Genomic DNA, 20,848 nt, shown 5'->3' on the forward strand with positions numbered 1-20,848 from the left:
AAAACAAGGTGACATAGTGGAAGGAATGCTAAATTTGGAATCTAAAGATCTGGATATAAATCTTGTCTCTACTGCTTACTACCTATGTTACCATCAACAAGTTTCTTAATCTGTCTGAGCTTCAGTTTCTTCATATATAAATGAAAGGGTTGGACTAAATAACAGGCTCTTAACCTGGGATCTATAAACTTGTTTTTCATATGAGGCAATTGGCATTAATTGAATTGCCCAGAGTCACACAGCTAGTGAGTGTTATGTGTCCGAGGCTGGATTTGAACCAGATCCTCCTGACTCCAGAGCTGGTGCTGTATCCACTGTACCGCCTAGCTGCCCCTATAAACTTATTTTTAAAAAATATTTCAGATGGCAAAGTGGAGTCATGGGCCTGGGCCTGGAGTCATGAAGACCTGATTTCAAATCTGGCCTTAGATACTAATTATTAGCTATGTGACTCTGAGCAAATCACTTAATTTCTGCGTGCCTCAGTTTCCTCATATGTAAAGTGGGGGGGGGTGTAATAATACCTAGCTATCTCCCAGGGTTTTTATGAGGGTCAAATGGGGTAATCATTGTGAAGCACTTAGCACAGTTCCCAGCACATACTGTATAAATAGTAGCTCTCATTATTTTAATGAAATTATTCTACTTCTATATAATTGGTTTCCTTTAAAATTTCATCTATTTTATGTATTTAAAAGCATTCTGAGGAGTCCATGTGCTTCATCAGACTGCCAAAGGAGATGCAAAGAAAGTATTGGTAGAAATTCCCCACTGGGAGCTCCCAATGCCAGTGAAATCAAAGGTCTGGTCTCTATCCCTATGAAATTCTTTTGTCCAGTTAAAACAACAAAGATTAAAAAATGGTTTAGAAACAGGGCACCCTGCATGGTCCAAGGATATTGACCTCAATGTAATAAAGAATTCTGACTGACAGCAGTACCAGGGAGCTTCTGTAGGAAAAAACAGCTGTTCTCCCTGATGTCAGTTCCAAACACCCACCATATTTTTTAGGAACATGAGATCTTTAATGTTAGAAAGGACTATAGGAATCATTTAGGCCAGAGGTTCTCAGCTTTTGCTAAATGTTTTGGAACTGACATCAGGGAGAATTCCCAGTGAGGAATTTCTACCAGTACAGATTGGCACTTTTTCTGCAACTTACCTAAGTCTCAGAGTTTCATAGCACTGAGAGATTAAATGACTTGCCTGAGGTCATACAGCCAGTGTGTATCAGAGGCAAGACTTGAACTGAAGCCTTCTTAGTTTTAAGGCCTGTTGTCTTGTCAAATACATAACAGTAACTCTCAGTAGGTAAGAGTAAAATGTCTGTTAGAACCATACCTTAGAAGGCTGTAATCAACAAACAAGTAGGGCTCATAGAATCGTAGATCTGGAGCTGGAAGGAATCTAGGGTGCAAAAGAAATCAGACATCATCTCTGCCCTTAAGGAACATAATGATTAGGGAGATAAAGCTAACACTGATGAAACTATTAGAGAAAACTTAACTGTTATATGGTATTAAAAATAACTGTTGGTAGGCAGCTAGGTGGCTCAGTGGTTAGTCAGGAGGACCTGAGTTCAAATCCAGCCTCAGACACATAATACTCACTAGCTGTGTGACTCTGGGCAAGTCACTTAACCCTAATTGCCTCATTAAAAAAAAAAACTGCTCTGAGTTATATATGCCAGGCAGGAAAGATAAAAAGAAAGGCCTCACACACCAGTGTATTGATAAGAGCACTTTTTGTGGTAGCAATGGACAGTAAATAGTTCTTTGTATGTTGCCCATATAATATAATCCTTACTATAATGCCCATCCACTGGTAAATGAATGGCTGAACAAGGTCTGGTGCATGATTGTAATGGAATAATGCTGCCCTATGACAAACAGTGACTATAGACAAAGACAGAAGAGCATTAGAAGACTAATGGACTGATGCAAAGTGCTTTAAGCAGAACTAAGAAAATAATATACACAATGACTACAATATTGTAGTTGGAAAGAACAACCACAGAAACATTGAAACTGAATATTGTAAAGCTATAATGACAGGAAGTCAGGAAGACCTAAGTTCAAATCCAGCCTCAGACCAAACACTTGACACTACCTGTGTGACCCTGGCAAGTCATTTAACCCCAATTGCCTTTTAAAAAAAAAAAGTTAAGTTATAATGACCAGTCATAGCCCCTAAGAGATATGAGAAGACATCTTCCACATAAGTAGGAGACTATGGATGTGGAACAGTGTGTATATTCTTTTCTTTTTCTTTTTTTTACATTGTGTATATTGTTAATCTTTTTCAATGTGTCGGTTAGTTTTGCTGAACATTAACATTTTATTATAAGGAGGGAGATATAGGGAAATACAAGTGATATAAAAAATAATAAAATTTTAAAAAATAACCCCCAAAGAGGCAGCAAATCAGTATGGGCTGGAGTAGTCAGAACAGCTTTAGCCTGAAAAGAAAACTCCAGGAGGCAGAGAATTGTGGAGACAGGTGACATTCATCATTGTTCTTCCCTTCCTTTCTACTCTCTCAGGACTCCCAGATAGTTAGGATTAAGGGCATATTTTCCACAACTGATGTAATGTCTGGCTTTCAGAAGTGATATTATTTCAGATATGGCATGAGGGCCACAGCTGTCATTGAAAATTAAAACAATTGTTTGTTTATTTTCCAGTGGACAGATCAAGCTGGCAGATTTTGGACTTGCTCGACTCTATAGCTCTGAAGAGAGGTGAGGTGCCCATCAAGTAAAATTATACTGAATTATGAATTAGTCCTCATTTTTTGATGCTTTACCTATAAGCTTCAGAAATTGTCAGAGTTCTTCTATTAACTGAATGTGTTACAGTTGTTGGTAGGCAGATTTAAATACTATAAGATGATATAAGTTAGTCAGCCTGTTTATTTATTTAAACAACTCAACCAGAGATTGAGTTGGAATGGAAATCTTTACTTTCCTTCTCTCTTCTCTCATGTTTATGTTATTTTGTATTTGTCTGTTGTTATTTAAAGGAGCTACTTTAATAATCCCAAATGCAATAGAAAATCAAGAGTAGTTATTACTATCTTCATTTATTTGTCCAACTGGTTTAAATTTGTTGCTGGTGTAAAAAGTATGGTTCTTTTTTATGTTTCAGTCGTCCTTACACAAATAAAGTCATTACGCTATGGTATCGACCACCAGAACTGCTGCTAGGAGAGGAGCGCTACACGCCAGCCATTGATGTTTGGAGTTGTGGGTAAGGACAAATCCTGAAGTCTAAGGAGTTGAATATTCATCTCTGTTTTCTCTCATCACCCCAAATTTAAGGTGGCCATCTTGTGCTGATTATAGCTCATTTACTATTGGTGTAGATCTTTATTCCCCATTTGTAATCTTCCTGCATTTCTGGCTTTTGGGATAGGGAGAAATGAATATAAAATTATTGGCAAAATCCCAGAAAATTCTGCTGCTCATTGAGTGATTTTTTCCCAAGGCTTAAACACAAACAGGCCCTGTACTATTTCATGAGGCTTACTAAATAATGTAGGATTTTACTACATATTCTCTTATTGCCCACCATGTTACCCCTGCTCCCATACATAGTTTCCAGTATAGTGTAACAGCTTGCTCTATTTCACCTCGGTGAAAATGCCACTATCTTAAAAAGATGCACTGCAGGATTTACTCTCCAGATTCAAGAAGGGTGATGAAAGAAAAGCACAGCAACTGTTGTAGCCTACCAAAATCAAATGTAGCTTTAGTTAAATTTTAGTGACTCAAGCTGGGTGTGTTTGTGTTCTGGACTATTTGCTTTAATAGTATTAGCATTTAAATTGTCACAACTAGGCTCTAAAGTTAACGCCCCATTAAGATGCTTGGGGGAAGTTCATAGCTCTTCTGCTACTGTTATTTCGGTCTGTGCAACCTGCATCTTCAGTGCTGTGGCAGGGTGTTGATTACATAATGAAGATGTCTTCCCTACCAAGAGGCTGGAAACAACATTTAAAATGAATGTAACAGAAATACCTAGACACCTCAGTAAACTAGGATCTCTGAATCAGTAAATTTAAATTTTACTTGGCTTTCATAAGTTTCAGTATGTTTTTCTATACTGAAAACTTCTTATTGATCCATAGTAACCATAGAGGAAGACTGAATCATTGGAGAACTTCCCTTCAGAGATTTGTGAACTAGAGCTGTTCAGTTTACAACTCACAGGAGAACTTGAGTGGCTGGCATGGCATCCACCTGGAGTCTGAAAATCCAGCTGTGTTCTTTCTGCCTCTTATGTCACCACCTATTATTACAATACTAAAGTTTAGAAGTTAGTTGATGATTTGATAGTCAATGCAAGATTTAGAATTAAATTCAGCTTTGGAGTCCTTTAGTAATATCAGCTTTTTGTGACTATTGGGAATAAAAATTTGTTCATCATTTGAAATCAGCAGGCACACTTTAGAAACCCACTAAGTACTGTGCTAAATAGGAAGGTGCTGTTTATTTAAGCCGTCAGGATTTTCCTTCTTGATTTCAGTGAAGCCAAAGAAATGCAGAATTTAAAGATAAAATTTTTTTATTTTTGGTTTTGCATCAACACTTTCATACAACTTTACCAAAGCATAGACTAGAACAGAAACTTTTCCTCTGTACACGAAAATGGCAATTTTTATAGGCACACTTCATTTGAAAACCCTTTCTATTTAAATCACTACCAGCTGATAAAAAGAAAACCCTTTATTTGCAAACATAGTGCCAAGATAGCTGCAGTGTAATATACACACACACACACACACACACACATATATATATATATATATTTTTTTTTTTTTGCTTTTTGGTGAGGCAGTTGGGGTTAAGTGACTTGCCCAGAGTCACACAGCTAGTGAGTGTTTATGTGTCTGAGGCTGGATTTGAACTCAGGTCCTCCTGACTCCAGGGCCAATGCTCTATCCACTGTGCCACCTAGCTGCCCCTGTAATATACTTCCTATAGATCAGTTGAATGAAAAGAGCTATATCAACCTTTTAGTAAAAAATATTTTATTGGAGCTTTTTTGAGGCAACAGTTATTCCCAATGTGCCCCACTCACCAATAGAAATATAACAAAGAAAAACAGTTAATTCAAACCCAATAATATAGTGATAACATCTGAAAATATTCCATTCCTATAATCTGTTACTTCTGTCATCATTTAACAATATGATTTTTAGTGTTTGGTTACTTTCTTTATTTACACTAAAGTATATAGGGGAGATAGTTTTCATTTATGATCACCTTTTCTTGGGTTGTTTTAAATTGTCTTCCTGATTCCTTGCTTCTGGCCCTAGCCATTTTTTGTCCAAAGAAGTCTACTTCCTCACTATCCACTGGAGCCTGAACCCTTTGCAGTCTTAATTTTAAAATTAAATATCCTTACCCTGTTTCCTCCATACGTTCTTCCTTCATCTCGTTAACTTCCGTGGATGAAATGATCACTTCTTTGCAGGTTACTCCCAAATCTATCTCTCTGATCCTTAACTTCTTTTCTGAGTGCCAGCCTCCTGTTTCCAGCTGTGTAATGAACATCATATGAATGTTGCACTAGCATCTCCAACTTAATGCCCGAAAATGATTTGTCTGCTACTCTTGCCCACCTTGAACTGCTCCCAAACCTGCTCCTCACTCTGACTTCCCTATTTCCATTTATGGCATCATTGTGTTCTATTTGCCCTTGCCTTAAAACCTTGGCATTATCTTTACTGTCCTCCTTTTACCAAGTCTTACTGATTCTTCCTTTTCTATATCTCTTTGCATTCAGCACCTCCTTTTTCATTCCTTCCACCAGCATTCTGGTTCAGTCAACAATCTTTTTTTTTTTAAAGCACCTATTATGTGCCAGGAACTGGAGTTGTAAATACAAAGGATCAAACAGTCTCTACTCTCAGGGGGCTTATATTAAAATCTTTATTATGTGGACTACTAGCTATCTAACTGGTTTCCCTGTCATTATTCATCACCTTTCTAGTTCATCCGGTACTTTTCCACAGGAAAAACCTTGGGGAGGTGGCGGGGGGGGGGAACGGACGGGGACGCTATTGTATAAAGTTCAAAACGTGGTCCAATAGTTAAGGCTTTTTTCTTAATCACTTTTAACACATTCTGCTTTGTATTATAAATAGTTGTGTGCTTCTTATTTATTCTGTTAAATTGTAAACTACTGGAGTATAAGAGCCATGTCTTATTTATGTACATAACACACTGTGTTTAGCATACTGCCTTGCACATAGTAGGTATTTACTAAATGTTTGAATAAAAATGGTCTAGCAGTAGCTGATTCATTTAAGCTGTGCAGAGCAGTGGCATTCATCATGCTAAACTGGATTTGATACATTGGTTAATCTGTATGTAGTTTTGATCCTGGTCCTAGCTGCCAGAAATTTGTTATTCCTTTAGGAAACCCAGGCTGTCCCTTGGTACTGTGAAGCAAAGTTTACCAAGATACTGTTTAAATTGGTTTTAGCATTTACTCTCCTGACCTCTTACTTTTATTCTTCCTAGTTGTATCCTTGGGGAACTGTTTACAAAGAAGCCTATTTTTCAAGCTAATCTGGAACTGGCTCAGCTTGAACTAATCAGGTAAAACAGTGGTGGGAGGGAAGGAAGGAAGGTGTATGTGTACAAATGCGTTCCTTGGTGTGAGAGTTAATCTGTTCTTCTAAAATCCATTTGTGTCACAAGTTACCAGTTGTTTTAGCCACATCATTAATGGTTACATCTTACTGTATGTCAAAGGCTTTGGGACATTCTACACAAAGTGTTGTTTCTGATCCCCCTAATTAGTTTTATAAAGTAATGTTGTGGTAATATAAAGAAATACATCTTACCAAGCTTTGTGGTTTAGGAGATCTTCTGTCTTACACAGATGATGCCTTGAGCAGATAATTGTGTGCTGATTTAGGAGATGGCGGTGAGATTCTTGAGAGGCTAAATTTAAATTTAAGACAACGTTGCTATAATGAGGGAGCTTAAGTTTTGATCTCCAACCAAAAGCTGACTGAAATTTTATCAGACTTCATCTATTATAGATGTAAAAAGATAGTTCTACCCTGCTTATTTGTGATAGTCAACATCCTTGGTTACCCAAAGCATCATTTTTCCCTTGCCTCAGGTTGACTTCTTGACGTCCAGTATACTTTAGGATCCATCTCAGCTGGTTGACATAGGTTGTAATTTGTTGTTTTTCAGCTGTTTCAGTCATGTCCAATTCTTTGTGACTTCATTTGGGGTTTTCTTGGCAAAGATACTGGAGTGGTTTGCCATTTCCTTCTCCAGCTCATTTTACAGATGAGAAAACTGAGGCAAACAGGATTAAGTAATTTGTTCTGGGTCACATAGCTAGTAAGTGTCTGAGGCCAGATTTGAACTCAGGAATATGAGTCTTCCTGACTCTAAGCCTAGTGCTCTATCCACTATGACACCTAGCAGCCCATTAGTTGTAGTTTAGGAAATGTAAATTAATGTTAATATCTAATCAAAACCAAAGGAAGAAGATAAGTCTGCTCAGAGTAAGGGAGGGGAATATAATTCATTACAAAAGGAAATGTGTCTGTATTTCGTACTATTTTTTTTTTAAGGCAGTCAGGGTTAAGTGACTTGCTCAGGGTCACACAGTTAGTAAGTGTCAAGTATTTGGTCTGAGATCAGATTTGAACTCAGGTACTCCTGACTTTAGGGCCGGTGCTCTATCCACTGCGCCACCTAGCTGCCCCTATTTCCTACTATTGTTAACAGGATAATTGAAATCTGCTATGAAAATCAAGACGCTCACAAATAAAGTGGATATTGTTATTACCATACTATGAAAATTAAAGCATATGTCCTTTCTTTTCTATTAATCATCAGTAAACTACAAAAGTGAAAAAGCTACTGCCAGTCTCAGTCACAATATTTATGCTGGTGTACTTCTCTCCCCTGCCCTCTGAAATATTTTTGGAGAAGGGGGAGGAAGGGATATCTCTTGGAAAGTAAAGGACATCTCAAAATCTCATCTTTCCAATTTGCCCTTGAACTGAATCTTATCAAGATGCCCAGAACCTCAGGAGGTAGTAGTTATGTGTCTGGATTTTTCAAAACATATGGCTGACTCACTCTTTTGAATGTTTTCTGTTTTGCTTCTAGTCGGCTCTGCGGCAGCCCTTGTCCAGCTGTGTGGCCTGATGTTATTAAGCTACCTTATTTCAACACAATGAAACCGAAAAAGCAGTACCGTAGGCGTCTACGTGAGGAATTCTCTTTGTGAGTTTGACGGAAGTGGGCAACTTGTAGTTGTAGCATAACCTCAGCTACTCTTAGTATATAGTATAATATAGTGTTCTGCTTTCTTAAATATATAACTGTTTATCTCCTCAGTGATTTCATACTACCCATTATCATATAATTTTTTTTTATCTTTGAACCATATTTCAAGGGATTCAGTTATTAATGTGTATTTTCACAGACATTTAATGGGCATATTACTATACTAGCATTACTGTCATATTAATCATTCCTGCAACACAGAATTGGTAGCATTTTTGTTTGTAAAATAAACACTATTTTGAAATTTTTCCTAAATTCACCTTAGTTCTTGACACATTAATATATATTTCTTTTTTTTAATGCATACAGTGTGTCTGGCACTGTGCTAAGCATTTTATAAATATTATCTCAATTGATAGTCACAACAATCCTGATAGGTAGGGGCTATTATCTTTATTTTAGATTTAATATATATTTCTGTATCATAGTGTTTTTAAATTCTTTACACAATCATGTCTCTATATGAGTTGCCTAAACTATTCTTAACTATTCCTTACAGTATCCAAAAAGTATGTTACTATTACTGTTTTCTCCTCACTGTATATGAAACTAATAATTCTAAGACCTTCTAATAGAAGGCTGCAGCTTTGAAAACAGTCTGGTTGCTTGAGACTGACCCTTTTTTTTTTTGTCTCCTTTTACAGTATTCCTTTGGCTGCTCTAGACTTGCTCGACCACATGCTGACACTGGATCCTAACAAGCGCTGCACTGCTGAGCAGGCCCTGCAGAGTGACTTTCTTAGAGACGTCGAGCTCAGCAAAATGGCTCCTCCAGAGTAAGTGCCCCTGCTCCTTTCCCCAGATGATGTGGGACTGAGAATCATTTTTGTATAAAGTTCTGAAGATGGGAACAGTATTCTTGGAGAAATCAAGTAGCTTATAATGTCCCAACAAGAAAGATAACTGAATTCGAAAGTTACAGAGACGTGAGGGTAGATATGTTTGTTTTAGCTAAATTTGACTTGTTTCCTTTTTGTGTTAGATCCCCGGGCATATTATTCAACTTCTTTCTCTTCTGAGTGTCCACTTTCATTTTTTCTTCCTAATTATTCCCTCTTCCTGCCCCAAACCGAAAGGGAGTGAAGCCTATAGAGTGAAGGGCTTGGAGTCAGGAAGCACCAAGTTCCCACCTCTGCCCTTGGAGTTCAATAGCCTTATGACTATGGGCAAGTCACATAACTTCTTTGAGCATCCAGAAGCTTTCTAGGACTTTATCTACTAAGTTATAAAAGGATGGCAATCTATATTGGGGTGCCATTGAAGAAATCACAGATCCTTGATGTAATGATGTCACTCTTTCCCTGCCTTAATTTGTATTGTGTCTCTCCCTTCTCTAGTGTCTTCTGAGAACCTCGACATGATTGACTCTGGAGTCAGAGGACCTGGGTTCAAATCCCACCTCTAACACTACCTGTGTGACCTTGGGCAAGTCACATAATGTCCCTAGGCCTCAGTTCCCTAATCTGTAAAATAAATGGGTTGGGCTAGATGGCCTCTGATATCTCTTCCAGCTCTAAATATATAATACTTTGAATTGTAGAGAAACCCCAGGGGCTCCTATACTCCAAGGAGTAGTGATAGGTGCTCTCTATTAGCCAGGAGAGCTGACAGACAGATAGCAAGTCCTTTGGTGTTTGGACTTGTCACAAAATTTTTTCAAATTTTTTAGTATTTCACTTCCTTGAGTGGGGTAGAAAAATGTGTTGAGGGAAAGAAATGTGTAAGATATATGTGAAGTCAGTAATTAATATGTTAGATCCTTTTTGCTGTAGCTCTAAGAGACTTTCCAAATTCTTTTCTTGTTCTAGAATTTTGTAACATTGAATATTCTTTGAAATAAGTGGGTTATGCACTGAGATTTGCTGATATCTTTGTTTTACAAAGATTTTTTATATAGTATATCATAATGAGACTCAGTGCAGAAGATGTTCACAATGTTGTATAAAAAGGTGACTGAAAATACCAAATATTATAAAATATTGAATCTCATAAATAAAGAAAGTGATAGTGTTTTCTTGAGGAGATAGGACATGGGTAAAAACAGAAGAGTACCTTTTCTTTTTTCTTTCATTCTTTTTTTTTGCCCTCCCAAACCAACATTGAGAAGCATTTCCAAAATAATATATTACTGGGTTTTTGATATGCTTTGCAAATAGTCATAGGTCAGTCTTCTCTGTACTAAAATTGAACAGACCTTCTTTTATGGTAGTAAAAGTTCTTAGTCAAGTAAGGGGAGTCATGTGGTTTTTGTTTGCTTTTTTTTTTTTGGTGAGGCATTTAGGGTTAAGTGACTTGCCCAGAGTCACACAGCTATTGAGTGTTATGTATCTGAAGCTGGATTTGAACTCAGGTCTTCCTGACTCCAGCCAGTGCTCTATCCACTGAGCCACCTAGGTGCCCCAAGTCATGTGTTTTAAAACTATGAATGGGATCTGTACGTTGAAATACAAAATTTGGTCTTTAGTACTAGAAATACCTTCATTCCTGGTTTTAGGAAGTTCTCCCTCGCTTTGTGTTCTCATCAACTAAGGCTTATCATAAAACCTAGCCATTTTTAATGGAGGCAGCATGGATTGTGATGTGTTGGATTTATGGTGAATACCTGTGTTTGAATTATGGCTCTGCCACTTACTATCTTTGCAACTTTGAGCAAATTACTTCACTTCTCTGGATCTCAGTTTATTTGTCTGTAAAATAAAGAGTTTGGAATAAGTGGTCTTTAAAGTCTCTTCCAGCTCTAAATCTTATATTACTAGGTTGTCTATCCAGACTAGAGCCTAGATATCTTCCATTCATTTTCCTGGTCAATATCTGTGTATTTTCCTTTTTGCTTTTGGCTTTCTTTCCCCAATGCCTTTTCCTCACTCCCTATCACACTCCCACACACATTTCCTCTTGCCTTTTTCCAGCCTCCCTCATTGGCAGGATTGCCACGAACTATGGAGCAAGAAACGACGGCGACAGAGGCAAAGTGGCATTGTGGTGGAGGAACCGCCTCTGTCCAAAACCTCTCGAAAAGAAACTACCTCAGGAGCAAATGTGGAGCCTGTGAAGAACAACAGCCCAGCACCACCCCAGCCTGCTCCTGTCAAGGTGGAACCTGGGGCTGGGGATGCAATAGGTCAGTGTTGGGAATAGAGGCTTTTTTGTTTGTTAGGAGTACCATTCTGATGAGAGCTGCTATTAAAAGATCATGCAAAAATCATGGTACTTGACGTTTAAACCTCTTCCATTGAAGCATTAATAAAAATGTGGTATCTATCTTAGCAAGAGACAGTGATACACAGCCTTATGCATTTAGGCTAGGGAGAGCTAAAACATTATTTTCTTTACTAAGTTTAAAGAAACTGAGCTAACTCTATTCTATTACCTAAGTGCTTAATAATTTATTTTTCACAAATCAGACTAGGTAAACCAAATTGGCCTAGTACTCACACCAACTTTAACATAATCTACCACATACTGTGAAACCCTTGATATCAAGCGAATGGTTCTTATGAAAACTGACCATGTGGTTTTTTTGCTGTATGTGTCTGAGATATTCACTGAGTTGAGTATATCCAAATATGTCTAATAAGCTGTTATAACAAGGTCTTGCTATAATAGCAACTTTTCCTAGATAACAAATATTATTTTTCCAACCTTCCTCACCAATCTTGTTTCTGCCTGGAGTCATACAGTTTGTAAAGTAAATTAAATCAACATTTTAAACTACTCATCTGGCATAAAATAACAGTTCAGAGTAAGTGGACTTTTAAAAAGTTGCTTTAGTGTGTCTAGGTGCTTTCAAGTATACCAAATAACAGTTATCATGGGAAGTGGGTACATAGAGTTAGATTTTCAATTCAAAGTGTCTTCTGGAATGGAAGAGACTTGGTTTTGCCATTTCAGGAGGGTTAACCCCTCTTTTCTGCCTCCTCTTTCTGTGATGGCTCCACTGTCTCTCCATAGGCCTTGGTGACATCACACAGCAGCTGAATCAAAGTGAACTGGCAGTATTATTGAACCTGCTGCAGAGCCAGACTGACCTGAGCATCCCTCAGATGGCACAGCTGCTCAATGTCCATTCCAACCCAGAGATGCAACAGCAGCTAGAGGCCCTGAACCAGTCCATCAATGCTCTCAATGAAGCCACTTCCCAGCATCAGGACTCCGAGCATGTGGCCCCAGAGGAGACTGTGAAGGAGCCCCCCCCTGCCATGGTAGCCCAACCCTCAGCAGAGCAGACAACCCCTGAAGCATCTAGCACACCAGGTGACGTACAGAATGTGTTGGCAGTCCTCCTAAGTCAGCTGATGAAAACCCAGGAACCAACAGGCAGCCTCGAGGAAAGCAATGGAGAAAAGAGCAGTGGGCCACAGGGACCCCGAAGAACTCCCACAATACCACAGGAGGAGGCAGCAGGTAAACAGACCAGTCATGAATCTCATTGAGCTCAGGTGCTGTTGCCCTCTTAAAAAAAAAAAATCTCTTACCATTTTCTTTTTCACAATGGCTTTGGGTTTGGTTTTTTTTCTATACCTATCTACAGAGGAATCTAGCACCAATGGCATTCTGCTTCCCCATCCACTTTCATCCCAAACTTGCAAAGCCTCTCAAAAAATACTTTGTACATACTTTTTGCAACCCCCAGGAAGTAGGTAAGTAGAATCCTTAAGATGTATTTAAGCAAAGAAATGGCAACTGTAGCTGATGATTCATCTTGTACCACCATATATGTAGTTGCCAAACCAGACCTAGCACCTGAAAATTCTGACTTCCAAATCTCTGGGCCACTACCACATTTTATTTATGTGCCTGTAATGTATTGAAGTTGTTGGATACCACACTGTTTACCTGTAAGATAAAAGAACAAGGAAAATCAGAGCCATTTTGGAATGTTTCTTAATTAGACAATTCATACCATGCATTTCCTTCACCAAAAATAGTACATATAAACTTCATTATTTTAAGCTTCCACCTTTGCAATGGATAATGCAAAGGGTCCCTAGAAGGATCTAAGCCTTGTTTCAAGATAAAAGAAAAGGAACCTAGCACTCTCACTTACTCAGATCATCCCAGAATGTGATTTTGGGTAATGGAGGAGGATGTTTGAATTGGTTTTGTGGTAATGTTTTCAACTTCCCAGCAGTTCAGTTATCCATTTAGACCCCAGAATTTGAGGAAGCACAAGGATTCAATTCACTAGCCTTTCTGATTTAGGCTTCTGATTTCAGATTTCATGGTCTGTGATTTGGGATGTGTGTACCTGATCTTCACATACATATACATACACTACAGAAAAGCACCAGCATGAGCCAGTTAGAAATCTTTAGACTTTGAGACTTTACAGTTAAGTTCATCCCCTCATTTTATAGTGGAAAAAATAGACCCAGAGTGGCTTGCCCAAGATCACACAGATAGTTAGTAGCAGAGCCAAGACAAGAACCAGTGATTCCGGTGTTGCTTTAATCAAAAGAAAATAAAATTAAGAGGTCTTCACTCCATGGGATAGTGAAGAAAGCTAATACAATGCCTGTCTTCCTAATACACACATACCCTCAATTCTAATTAAAATTGTTGGAATGGGAAGTATGTTCCATTTTAAATAACACACATTGATGGAAACCCACCTGATAATTAAGCCAACAAGCAATCCACCAAATGGTCAAATTGTGAGTTAAAATTAAGTCCTGGCTTATAGCCATAACTTGATGGATTTGCTCTCAGAGGTGATTGTAAGTGCCACCTCGATAATTACTGTACCTACCATTGGATAATCCAGTTGGTGTCTTAACCATGTCTCTCCCTTCTTGTCTCCCTCCTGCTGCCTTTCATTTGAGCTGTTTTGCTGTTTGTTAACGTTTCCAGCAGAGGGCAAGCTGGGGATGTCAGAGACGGTGAAAGGCTGTCAACTTAGCTACTGTTTAGCTGCTCTGTAATTGCTGAGTAAAGTTTTTAAATCATCTGTGTATTTTGTTACTGCACAGATCACTAATAATTGACAGTGCTATCAACCCCTCAAATTCTTTAGCCGTGTAATATGTAAAAATGTTATCTTTATTTTTAATCGTCTCAAAGAACCTTATTAGACTTACTAATGATTATTTACAATCCCACCACATTACTGCTTCCCAGTAGAGTGTTTTCTTCTCTTCATGCACATGAAAAACAGAAAAAAAGTGTTTGATCTCAAGAAATAGCATTATAAGTCTGGGTCATTTGCATGAAAGATAAAATTTAATTGTGAAAAGAAGTACAACTGAGGGAATTTAAATTTAGTTTTACCTTCCTTTACAGTTACAAGTTTTCAGAGTAATTTAACCCCTGAATTAAAATATTTGATCTTTAACACATGGTCCGAAAAATGTTTATGACTGACACTGTGGACTTTTAAAGATAGATAGATAGATAGTTGATGGGACTACATGTATATACTTTTTAATATGTGGCTTTTCCATGGCTAGGTATGGTTTTTGGGGTTTGGGTTTTATTTATTTTTTTTTAATCCCTGCCACCTAGTAATCAATCAACCAGCCAATCATTGAGTATTTATAAAGTGCCTACTCTGTGCTTGGCATCTAAGCACTATGCTAATTCTGCTCCTTCCATTTGCCCAATCCAACCTTGCATATAGATATAGATAGTGTTTTTAATTTTTCAAAGTGCTTTCACATATGTGCTCAGGGAATTCAGATTTATTTTAGTAGTGGCCTTGCCAAATATAAATAAAACCCACAATGTATCCTAAAGCCGAATAAAAACTAATTTTGGTTTTTCTGTGCAACTGCCGTCCTCTAGTAACCCAGATAATCAAGAGTTGACTGTATAAGAATCCATACATATACTTTCAGTGGTAACAGACAGGAACATTTGGTTATTTGAAAGATAACACCATTACAAAGCATTAAACCTTTCTTGTCAGTGTGGTGGCCCCCAGAATTCCAAAGGCCCTATTCATAGCACCATAGCAACTTTACTCACACTACTTTCAGTGTTTACCAACTGAAGATATTTTATATCACCCCACACTGGGTCCAGAGAAATTCATTATGAGATACTAGTTGCTGTGGCCAAGCAAACTGGGCTGACATTTGCGGGGTGGGGGGAGGTGCTGAGACTAATCTGAGGAAAACAGTGATATTTAGAGCTGCAAGCCCACGGTATTAACTTATCTCTTCTGTAAACACTTAGCATTCATCATCATTGTGATAAATAAATTTTTTTCGAGAGCCCAGTGGGTGCATGACACTGTACATGGCACTATCACATTGTGCTTACTAGGGAAAAAGTGGTGCACGTAGGGAAACAGAAGGTGATTCTTTGTAATTTGTCATTAAAAAGTGGACAGTATCCTTTTATCATAAAATGGGATGCTGAATGTGAATGGGACAATAAATCTTTAGGATATCCCATTTCTTTGAAACATGAAAATGACAAGTGGGGAATACAGGCGTGGATTTCCTGAATTTTCAAAAATAAAAGGTTTGCCAGTTCAATACAACTATCCTGTGCACTCTTAGCATCTATTTCAGGTTAATATTGTATCATCAAACTTTCTGTACAGAAGATTCTTCCCTAGATTTGAAAATCAAATGTGTTTTCCCTCCTCATTTTTCCTATTCTTGCTTTTTAAAAAAAAAATTAACATTTGATCCAACAGCTTAAATTGGGCTACCAGGGGCCTGCAAGAAGACTATCCCTTGAGAAAAAAGGCGGGGAGGGGGGGGTCTGCTTCCAAAGGAGAACCAGGAAAATGCCTTGAAGTTTAATAATTTATGCCAGTCTGTAGATGTAGCATGCGACTGTTTTACTTATCTTTTTAAATTATTTTCCATACAAGTTTCATTTTTCTAATCCCAAGAGTTGATTTTTTTCCACTTCTGGGTTGCTTGTATAGGTGTGTGGGTGTATATTTGTGTATGCGTGCACGTATGTGTGTATAATCACATGATTTTAAAGATGGTGTTTAAAAGAAGTAACCCTTCCACAGCATGTCCTCCTCACATTCTTCCACCAGAGAAGAGACCCCCTGAACCCCCTGGACCTCCACCGCCGCCACCTCCACCCCCTCTGGTTGAAGGCGATCTTTCCAGCGCCCCCCAAGAGTTGAACCCAGCTATGACAGCCGCTCTACTACAGCTTTTGTCCCAGTCTGAAACGGAATCTTCTGGCCACCTGCCACATGAGCACCAGGCATTGAGACCTATGGAATATTCTACCAGACCCCATCCAAGCAGGACTTACGGAGGCACTGAGGGGCCTGAAACAGGGTTCAGTGCTACTGACACTGATGAGCGCAGTTCCGGCCCAGCCTTGTCAGAACCTTTGGCCCAGACCCTGGCGAAGAGCAGGACTTTCTCAGGCTCTGTGAGCCATCTTGGGGAGTCGAGCAGTTACCAGGGCACAGGGTCAGTGCAGTTCCCAGGGGACCAGGACCTCCGATTTGCCAGGGTCCCCTTAGCATTACATTCAGTGGTCGGGCAGCCATTCCTGAAAGCCGAGGGAAGCAACAATACAGTGGTCCACACAGAGGCCAAATTGCAAAACTATGGGGAACTTGGGCCAGGGGCCACTGGGGCCAGTGGTTCAGGAGCCAGCCTTAACTGGGGAGCCCAGGCACAGGCTACTGCTTATGGAAAGCTCTATCGGGGGTCTGGGAGAGTCCCACCAAGAGGGGGAAGAGGGAGAGGAGTTCCTTATTAACCAAGAGACTGGTTTCCTGAAAGACTCCTTCCCTTTCCATCCCTTCTTTCTCTCCTCTGAACCTTTTAATGAAATCGTTTGCCAGATTGAGGTAATCGTCTGCATTTGGCTACTACAAAGCTGTTTGTCTTATTCCTTGCTCAGTTGCTGCTAGCGGGAGTTCTACATAGTACGGATGTGGGCATTTTGCTAGCCAGACCCCCTTTACTGGGCTGAGGCCAGAGTATGAACAACTTCAGCCCTAGCTGGCAGATGCTGGTGAAAGGGTTTGGAAAGGGTCATTAAATTGGAAACGAAATGTTTTAGCAGCTCAGAACCTGCCTTACTTGGGCAGGAAAGAGAAAAAATAGTTACAGCTCTGAGGCAAAAATCAGAGAGGAGGCTCTTTTGTTTTTGTTCCCTCCACCCTTCTACCTCTTAAGTGATTTCCCCCCCAGTCTTCTATTTTATAATTTCAAAAAATAAAGTTCAGAAAATTCAGTCTTCTGCATTGAGCAAAACTGAGAATGCATTGGCTGGGTTTAAGAAAATGCACCCTCCCATCTGCCACCCCAACTTTTTGCTTTTAAGTGAATCTCTTTTTCTGTTAAGCTGCTAGACATCTCTCTCTTTTTCTGATAAATTTTCTGTCCCCAAAATTTGTTCCATGTATGCCTTCTCTCCCTGCATCTGAAGCAGGTTGCAGAATGTGATAGTCTTGGGCAAATGTGGACTTTTTCCTCCCTTCCTTTTTTGCCCCATTTTGGAAGGGCCTTTTTTTTTTTAAACCTTTTAAGACATGTGTGGGGAAATTGAACCTTTTAGAAGCTCAAGAGCCCAGGATGATTCTTTAACTTTTTTGAAATAAAGGAAAGGAAATTGCAACCCCAACATTGTTCTCTGTAACTCTTCAATTCCAAAAAAGGTTTAAAAATTGTTCATAAAACCCTACTCAACGTGGGGAAGGTGCTACAAACAGAGTTTTTGGTTTGTAAATGGGGACAGCCCTGGATATTGCTGCTGGACTGGGGTTACAGACAGTGCCTCTGTACTTAGCTAAAGATATAGCAGTTAGTGTACTGTTTACACATATATATTTTTGATGTCAGAAAGTATTTAAAGATCTTTCTGGTTCCCACAGAGCATTGAAATATTGTCAGAGGAAAAAAAAAGGAGGGGGGAACGGACAAGTAAAAGGACATGTAAATTTAGTGTAGAATGGGTGTTTTTCCTGGAGATGTATCAATACCTGGTACTTTATTATTGTTATTAAGTTTAAAATTAAGGAACTGGGGGGAAGGAATCATATTTGTTATGTACACATACCAGTACCTATGCCCTGCCAGTCCTTTTTGAAGGTTCCCCCAGAGAAATTTCATGTTTATTTTAGTTTTGATAAAGCAGGTTGTATTGTGATTGCCTGATTAGAACCTTGCCTTATCACAAGAATTCAAAAAGGGAAACGTTCTGAAGCAGGGGAGGGAAAGGGATACATATGAAGGTATATACCTGTATGCGCTTCATATTGAAGGACAGATATGAGTACTAGCATACGTAATGTTTCAGAAAGGTACATACATTCACACGAATCTTTATCTGCATAGATTATATATGATTTCTAAAAAGTTAGACCCCTTTTATGAATAAAGGCAAACATTGGCTGTTGGTTTTAGCAGTCTGGGGGAGGATTTGCAGAATTCAAATGAAAGAATACGAAAGCAGTACCATAAGAGAAAATACACTTTTTGTTTTTAAAGAAGAAACCTCCAAAGACATACATAATGCTCGTTTTTTTCCCTTTATTGCAAATGGCAGAGTTCTGGTGTGTGTGTGTTTATTTTATTTTATTTTGGTTTTTGGTCTGGTTTTTGCCCATGGTGACACGACACTGATTGGAAACAGAATCTTCTAAACTATTCCGGCCCTGACATATTTCAGTTTCAACATGTCCTGCTCAGTTAGCTAGCCTCATCAACACAGTGTTGATGACCTGCATTAAAAGTCCCTTGAGCTTCTTAGTCTGTTGGCTTTGGAGCCTTCACACTTGGGATTATTATCTGAATTTGAGGCACTTAGCTTCCATTTGCTCTGCCTTTGATAAAGAGCTTGAGCTTGGGATACTTTCACAAGTATCTGAAATGAAATAGAATTGGTTGCCCCACCCAGTCTGAATAAAATTCTCTTGACATTTTCATTGTATTTTGGTTGTCAACTGTCATCTATCACAGTTTTTTGGTGTGTATTTTTCCTCACCCCCCACCATTGCCATTTAAAAAAAAATGATGCCAAATATCCTAAGCAATGTGCTTATTTCCTGTTGTGACCTGTACCCCTTCTGAGGTAAGGGAACAGGTGTGTTAGCATGTGTGTATGTACGTGTGATTTCCCTCCACTCCTCCATTCTTTGTCTAAAACTTTAAAAAGAAAAGCAGGCATTGGGGATTTTTGAATTTTTCAAGGGGGAGAAATCCCTTAATTACCCTGGATGCAGTGGAGGAAAAAATAACTATGAATTGTTCAGCTATATTTAAAAGTGGTGGAAACAAAAGTTTGAAAGAATTTCATTTTTGCTGATAAAAGAAAAATTAGAAAACATAGTCTAACCCCATTAAAAATGGGGAATGGTGTTGGGTTTTTTTTTTTTATTATTGTACCATGAAGAAGAGAAACATTAAAATTATTTTGAGCAGATGAGAAATTTTATTCCATTTCATAAATAAGGGATGGGAGGGAAAACTTTTGACCAGAATATTTTTTGTCATTTTGGGAAATTTTGACCCAGTTTTCTTAAGTTGCTCTGTCCATAGGAAGAATGATGATTTTTTTTTACGAGGGAAATTATGTGTGCTTAAAACAGGACAGCACCAAGTTGAGTAGGTCTCTCATTAGGCTGCTTCCACCTTAAACATCCCCTCCATATATATATATAAATATATATGTGTATACATATATATGTGTGTGTGTATATATATATGTAATATACATATAAAGTTACAGTGCTGAAATGGTTAACAGGTTTTGACAGAGATTGCTATAGCAGAGAAGTGTCAGTGACCACTTTATTCTTATTTGAGTTGGGTTTCTGACACCATAAACCCCATCTTTCTCATTTTTTGTTCCTTCTCCCCTCCCTGCCTTCCGGGTGTACCTTTGTCTATGTACAGATATTTTGTAATATATTAAATTTTTTTCCTTTCAGTTTATAAAAATGGAAAGTGGAGATTGGAAAATTAAATATTTCCTTGTTACTGTACCACTTTTGCTCCATTGCATTTCCTTCTTCTGTAGCCTCTAATCAGGTGTGATAATATGTAAAGATCATTTTCTTATTTGAAATCAGATATTCTCAATCTAGTGCAGTATAGGCTTGAAATTACAGAATTGGGTGTTCTCCACTTAAGGGATAAAGCAGAGGTAAATGGTGTTTGAGAATTTGGGAGTGAGAATAGAGAGGTGGGGAAATTTGGAATTGAGATGTAATTTTAAAGAGAAAACTGAAGTTGAAGTTTGTGAAGAACACAGTTGAAACATAACTCATGCAAGGTTATGCAAATAAATGATTATGCAAATTGTAGCACTGCCAGACCACAAAAGTTGAGCTTCATGTACCCTGACTCCTCCGTGCAGGAGAGGTAAGTGGGTTTGAGCTCAGCTGCAGCTAAAGGAAAACAAAAGTAGGAAACCCTTTAAAGTGAAGGAATAGATAGCATAGGTCTCAAGCCAAACACCTCTTGTTCTTGTGATGTCTCCATCAGAGGGATTAGGTGTGAACAGTTGCTGTGTTGATCATTTCTCCTAGTTGGCAAGTCCAGAAAGCAAGTCAAAGACTTTCACTGTGTGAAAGCTCTGCTAGAG

The 20,848-nt window shown here is 38.5% G+C and overlaps 1 protein-coding gene across 8 annotated transcripts in view; it reads left to right on the forward strand.

The window, feature by feature from the left end:
- CDK12 (cyclin dependent kinase 12) overlaps positions 1-20,848 on the forward strand; it is an 80,816-nt gene that overhangs the window by 27,033 nt on the left and 32,935 nt on the right. For 6 of the 8 annotated variants that reach the window (XR_013487212.1, XR_013487213.1, XR_002326651.2 and 3 more), the window contains exons 7-13: positions 2,684-2,740; positions 3,147-3,248; positions 6,530-6,607; positions 8,150-8,266; positions 8,974-9,105; positions 11,239-11,450; positions 12,281-12,733. Coding sequence is in view for 2 of the 8 variants with exons in the window: in XM_020997790.2 (XP_020853449.1) it covers positions 2,684-2,740; positions 3,147-3,248; positions 6,530-6,607; positions 8,150-8,266; positions 8,974-9,105; positions 11,239-11,450; positions 12,281-12,733; positions 16,302-17,014 (1,864 nt within the window). In the remaining 6 variants the exon portion in view is untranslated. Of the gene's footprint in view, positions 1-2,683; positions 2,741-3,146; positions 3,249-6,529; positions 6,608-8,149; positions 8,267-8,973; positions 9,106-11,238; positions 11,451-12,280; positions 12,734-16,301; positions 20,247-20,848 lie in introns of those variants that run through there. The other 2 variants (XM_020997790.2, XM_020997791.2) reach the window with 2 other exon arrangements.

The sequence above is a fragment of the Phascolarctos cinereus genome, unplaced genomic scaffold, assembly GCF_003287225.1.
Source record: "Phascolarctos cinereus isolate Bilbo 61053 unplaced genomic scaffold, phaCin_HiC Scaffold_5;HRSCAF=322, whole genome shotgun sequence".
In the NCBI taxonomy this organism is placed as follows: domain Eukaryota; kingdom Metazoa; phylum Chordata; class Mammalia; order Diprotodontia; family Phascolarctidae; genus Phascolarctos; species Phascolarctos cinereus.